At 46.8% G+C, this 6,400-nt stretch overlaps 1 protein-coding gene across 1 annotated transcript in view; it reads left to right on the top strand.

The window, feature by feature from the left end:
• The first annotated feature begins 3,114 nt into the window (after positions 1-3,114).
• The window catches only part of BLMH (bleomycin hydrolase), a 43,688-nt gene continuing 40,402 nt past the window's right edge, over positions 3,115-6,400 (top strand). Inside the window, exons 1-3 of the mRNA XM_080680381.1 lie at positions 3,115-3,455; positions 3,635-3,832; positions 6,221-6,330. Of these exons, the coding sequence (XP_080536507.1) occupies positions 3,443-3,455; positions 3,635-3,832; positions 6,221-6,330 (321 nt within the window). The 5' untranslated portion in view covers positions 3,115-3,442. The remainder of the gene's footprint in view (positions 3,456-3,634; positions 3,833-6,220; positions 6,331-6,400) is intronic.

Raw genomic sequence — 6,400 nt, 5'->3', positions numbered from 1 at the left:
AGAGCAGGAGAACTGGCAAGGTGATGATGATAGGAATCTCTGGTAATGGGGTGAGGAAATGGAATCATTGTCAGGTAAAGGGCAGCGGTAGCTGTAAAACTGATCTCCCCCACCTTCCCCAGTGATTCCATCCCTCTCACCTGTCCTGGTTTCTGCTTTTCATCCTCGACACAAGTTTTCTTCTTCTCCCAAAAGGGTTTTCCTGATATTCCTTCCCTCTCAACTTACTGTCGTGTGACTTCTGCCCTCCCTGCCCTTCTCCTGAAGCTGCCCCCTCTAAAGTCACCGCTCACCCAGTTTGCCAACCTCAATCGTACTTTTCTGACGCTTTCAGTCCCATTCATCATCTTCTCCTTGCCTTCCTGAGATTCCAGGACATCATTCTCCACACCAGCTGGGCCCAGTCTTTATATGTTAACTGTTTCCAGCCTGGCCAGTGTTGCTCAGTGGTTGAGCATCATTCCATACACCAGGAGGTCACCGGTTGGATTTCCAGTCAGGTTGCTGTCTCGATACCCAATGTGGGGCATGCAGGAGGATGTTTCTCATTGATGTTTCTATCTCCCTCTCCCTGAAATCAATAAAAACATTTTAAAAAATGTTACTGTTTCCAGAATGAATGCTACTCCCAGACGGCATGTTTGTAAGAAGTAGTAAAAGGCACACCATATCAGGAGCCAGGGGGCATCGCTTGGCAGGCAGAGCTTGAACTGGACTTCAGGCTCCATTCACCCCACTCAGCCTGGCACCCTGGTGCCATGAACACCCTATACAGCCTCATGCTGCCACCCAAGGTGCTATTCTTGGTCCTCATCTCTTTTTTGCTTTACTCTCTTTCCCTTTGCAAATTTGTAGCTTTCGTTATTCCAAGACCTTTGTGTCCTACTTAATCTCTAGACATCTTTTTTCTTTTTCTGTTTTGTTGTTAATCCTCACCTGAGGATATCTTTTCCATTGATTTTCAGAGAGAGTGGAAGGATGGGGGGATGTGGAAAGAGAGAGGAGAGAGCAAGAGAGAGAGAGAAACATCAATGTAAGAGAGACACATCAATTGGTTGCCTCCCCCACATGCCCCGACCAGGGCCAGGGATCAAACCTGCAATCCAGGTATGTGTCCTTGACTGGGAATAGGACCCACAACTCTCTGGGTCTGCGGGCTGATGCTCTAACCACTGAGCACGCTGTCCAGGGCTCTAGACATCTTTAAATCGGCCTTCTGGACTTCTCTTCCTGGGTGTCCTGTGAGAACTCCAGGCTTGCTAAGGCCCAAACTGAATTCATTTCTGCTCATTCACATACCCCCTAACATGTCTATTTTTCTGTATTCCCTCTCTTGGTGGATGATATCACCATCCATCCTTATATTCAACTGAAAACTTCCAGGTTATCGGTGCCTTTTCCCTTTCCACAGTTTAAGGCTTTTGTCATCTCCCAAAGGGGCTCCTAGAATAGCCTTCTACCTAGTTGTCCTACCTCTAGAATCTCTCCCCTCCAAATCCCACTGTTGTTAGGTTTCTTTCATAGAACTAAGCATATTCCCCTTTGTTTAAGAACTTATTTTGGCTTCTAATTGACCACAGACTAAAGTCCAGGTGCTCAGGCATAGCATTTAAAACCCTTCATATCCTGACCCAAACCTACCTTTCTAGTCCTACACCCTACCCCTGCTCTCAACACCTTCCTTGCTCTTAACCACATCAAACTCTGATTCAGTTTCCTGAGCGTGACTTCGTCATATGCTTTAATTCCTCTGTGCCTTTGCTGGCGCCTTGCACACCTTTCTTCTGTTGTTTGCTTGTAAAAGCCCATCCAATCTTTAAGATTATGCTTACTTGTCTTCTTTTGTTTGTTTGTTTGTTTTAAGGCACCTCTGATCCTAATTAACAGCTCTCCTTACTGTATCTACAGCACTACTGTATGCTAGTATTGGTTGTCTAAAGTTATTCTGCATCTTTCTCATTACATTGTGAGTTTCTTGAAGGCAAGATTTAGCTTTGTTAGTCTCCCTTTCAGCAGCAGCTTGCCCAGGGTCTGGTATATCGCAGATATTGAATAAGATGTTATGAACTGAATTGGGCAAAATGCTTGAACATCATTTTGTGAAACGACCGATGATTTCTTTCAGCATAATTTTCAGCCTGTTCCTTTTCTTCAGACATCGAAAGAATCTCAGAATAAGACAGTTAATTGGCCCTGTTGGAGATAGTTGCTATGACACATCCCCAAACATTAGCTAGGTCTCTCTAGGGATATGGGACTGTGATTTCTCAAATGACTGATTGGTGTCTGAGTGTGGATTTTTCCATATATTAAAGTTCCTTAGAACCAGTGATGATTTTCAAAGTAGGGTCTAGATTCTAGGTTCCACAGAAGACTCTCTGTTCTGAGAAGAGACAGGGTTTTCAATGATAAGGAAGATGTATTTGTTTTATCACCTGTGGGTCCCATCCCATCATCTCGCTAAGGGTTGAGATTTCAGAGCACAAGAACAATACCAAAGCACTTCACCATGGCAAAGCCTGGGAAAACAGCTGCGTTATTTGGAACTGGGGGGCTGGGCAGGGGCTCATTTGCAGGTTTTGTAGAGCATCTGGCCAAACAGCGTAGATGCTTAAGACTGACCTCTGTTATTCCCTTTGGTTAAACCCCACGGTACACGCTGGTCTCGGTAGGAGACACCAACTCCATGAAGCCAGAATGGACAGTTCCTGGCATTGGATTTTGGGTCAGGGCACATACTAGTACAAGAAGCATCCAATGAATGCACAACTAAGTGGGACAACAAATCGATGTTTCTCTCTCTCCCTCTCTCTAAAATCAATCAATCAATCAATAAATAAAAATACCCAGTTTAAAAGAGCCTTTGGGTATATTGTTCTTGTGTGTGGCGAGACGACCGGTACTACGCCCTGTGCTTAGTGTGCGGCCCCCGCGCCGCCGCACCGCCCCTGTAGGCTCCGCACAGGCTGCATGGAGTCCCTTCCTCTACGCGAGTATGCGGGCTGCGGGCCAGCAAGGAACTCCGCTCGGAGACGGCCTGTTCCCACAGGGCGCCCCGGTGGCCGGGAAGCGGGATCGCAGCGGGCCGAGGATGCGGGCGCCGCCCGGGGACTGTGGGCAGCCGAGGGAGGCTAGGGCGGGCCCGGCCTCGGGAACCGCCGGCGGGGACACGGCCGCACCGAGCGCGTCAGCAGCCGCCCCCGCAGCCCTCCCCGGAGCCGCCAGCCTCCCGCTGACTCAGCAACGCGAGGGAGGGAGGTTTGTCCCTCCGCGGACCCCGTTTCTCCCGGGCCCCAGCCCTCCGCCGCCGAGCCCATTTCCTCTTTCCGGCGCTCGGGGTGCGAGGGCAGGTCGGGACTCCGAGGCAGCTATCGCCGTGCAGCCCGGGCGCTCGCCTGAGGACCCCCAGATCTACCGTTCCCTACCGGACAGCGTGGGCGCCATGAGCAGCGCGGGTGAGGCGCCCTCTCTCCCGCCGAGCCGGCCGGGGTCCTGCCTCGCTGCTCCGCTGGGTCCCGGAGGCCGGGCGGCGGGAAGGGCTGGGGCTGGGATCGGAAGAGCCAGGGTGTGGGAGTCCCAGATCAACTCTCTTCGGCCCCTGGTTGGTGTTATAATCCCATTGGTCTCCCAACAGGACTGAATTCGGAGAAGGTAGCTGCTCTGATCCAGAAACTGAACGCCGACCCTCAGTTCGTACTGGCCCAGAATGTGGGGACCACCCACGACCTGCTGGACATCTGTCTGAAGAGGGCCACGGTCCAGGGTACTCAGCACGTGTTCCAGCACGCTGTGTCTCAGGAAGGCAAGCCAGTCACCAACCAGAAGGCCTCAGGTGGGCTCTGAAAACTTCTTGCACATTTCCCTTGACCTTCCTGACAGTGTCCCATTTGAATAAAAGTCTTAGCGGAGCAGAGGTTTGTATTGAAAGAACTGGTAGTAAATTCTTGGAGAACAGGTACAGGTAAAGGTAGGTTCAAGTACAGGACTTTGTGGCTTGTTTTGGTGCTCTGTGGCTTGTTAGTATATTTTATTTGAGCACTAACATGTTAAGTCCATGGTCATCTGTTTGAATGTAATTCATAATGTTCTGTGCTGAAGTTAAATGATTGCATACCCAAACAGACAATGCAAAAATGTTCATTTCCCAGGGGACACCTCCAAATTGCCTTGAAGACCATAGACAAGTGTATAAAATGGAAAAGGCACAATGTAGTCGCATCAACATGTCATTGAATGTTAGTTTTAAGTATGCTTTGTGGTTGCAACTTGAGCAAATGTTGGCTCAGATAAGATCAATAGACCAGTTTGTAATACAGAGAAATATCCAGTTCTCATGTCTTACTGATCAAGACTTCTTGTTTTCCTATCTACTGCCTGGCACTACTGTCAGAAAAACAGCTACAGTGAAAGGAATCTAAATGAGGAGGACAATCTCACAACAGAATTATACTAAAAGGACATTTCTCTGAAATGACCTCAATTTGTGCTAGTTTTAGATGCTTATAGAAATCAATGGATTGGATCACATTTTTAAAAGGCGAAAAATTTGAACTCAGTATATTCCTGGATATTGTAAATACACCTTCTAAAGTAAAGATCGCTTAAGTCAGTACAAGAAGTGGCAACATTGTAGAGTATGTGATTATCCACTTACAGGGCAAATGAAGAATGTGATTGTGTAGTTTGAGGCATGGCATGAAGTGTTCAGGGACAGCATCATGAATAGATTCAAAGCATTGCTGTGATCCAGACCTACTGGATGGAAGAAAAATGATGTGTTCTGATTGAAAGAGTGGACCTAATCATGGCAAAGGCTCTGATGCTAAGATGCATGTGGAGAATATTTTAATTCTCAATGGGAGAAGGGGAATTGATTTATGTTAGAGTTACCTTATATTAAAGCAGCCTATCTAATAAAGAGGGAATATGCCAATTGACCATCACACCCTCACAAAGATAGGGACAGCCAATAAGAAGGGAATATGCTAATTGATGGTCACGCCCTCAAAGATGGCAGCGCCCACAGACACAAGATGGCAGTGCCCAGTTCCCTCAGCCCTGCCAGGGTGCCTGCCTCTGGAGTCCCCCAGCCCCCCAGCTACCCAGGGCCGGCCTGAGGCTCAGGCAAGCCTCAAATGGCAGCTGCCCAGCCAATGCCCAAGGTGCAGGCAAGCCTCGGATGGCGGCTGCCCAGCTGCCCAGGGCTGCCTGAGGCTCAGGTAACCAGGGCCGTCTGAGGCTTGCGCTGCCGGCAGTAGCAGCAGCAGAGGGGTGATGGGGGCATCGCCTTCCCCTGATCGCCAGGTCACTTCCCGCCTCTGAGGGCTCCCGAACTGTGAGAGGGGGCAGGCCGGGCTGAAGGACCCCCCATCCAGTGCATGAATAATTTTCATGCACCGGGCCTCTAGTATACTATATATTCCAGATTAAAGTGTCGGGTCTTTTAAAGCTTTTATCATGTATGGCCAAATTGCCTTCAGATATTTAGTATCTGTTTAGATTGCTATCCAGAGTGTATCATAATGCTATTTCCCCAAATCCTTGCCAGTATTGGGCATTATAAATTAAAAAATAATGTTTCCCCACTTAATAGGTATTTTATAATGAACTTAAAAGTGTTGTTGTTTTTTGTCACCCCTTGTATCTTTTTGGACATTAAATTATCTGTGATCTCTGCTCATGTTTCTCATTAGAAATCAGTATTTCTAATGTAATTTTCTTAAGTGGTTTGTTATGGATTCTTTATATGATATGTAAAGAGATTTTTTTTATATGTTAAGATTATTATGCCTTTGCATATATATAATGCAAAATAGTAATTATTACTTTTCTTGTTTTGTTTGAATATTTCTGCTCTTTCATTTTTTTTTTCTTTTTTTTTTTTAAATATTTTTATTGATTTTTTACAGAGAGGAAGGGAGAGGGATAGAGAGTTAGAAACATCGGTGAGAGAGAAACATCGATCAGCTGCCTCCTGCACACTCCCTACGGGGTATGTGCCCGCAACCAAGGTACATGCCCCTGACCGGAATCGAACCTGGGACCCTTGAGTCCGCAGACCGATGCTCTATCCACTGAGCCAAACCGGTTAGGGCTATTTCTGCTCTTTCTGTGTTAGTCTTAAATTGTTCAAGATCTTGTCATGAGTTCATTATTGGGAAATACAATGTAACCTATGTGAACACTCATCATAATTTCTTGGTTTTCTTTCTTGTTTCAGGGAGATGCTGGATCTTTTCTTGTCTGAACGTTATGAGACTTCCATTCATGAAAAAATTAAATATTGAAGAATTTGAGTTTAGTCAATCTTACCTCTTTTTCTGGGACAAGGTATAGAACTGATCTTGCAAGATTCTTTTTGTTTCACTCTCAACCTTAATAGAGACTATCTCTTCATTTC

The sequence above is a fragment of the Plecotus auritus genome, assembly GCF_963455305.1.
Source record: "Plecotus auritus genome assembly, chromosome: 7".
In the NCBI taxonomy this organism is placed as follows: Eukaryota; Metazoa; Chordata; class Mammalia; order Chiroptera; family Vespertilionidae; genus Plecotus; species Plecotus auritus.
The sequence above is the reverse complement of the archived record's forward strand: the minus strand, read 5'-3'. Positions and strand labels throughout refer to the sequence as shown.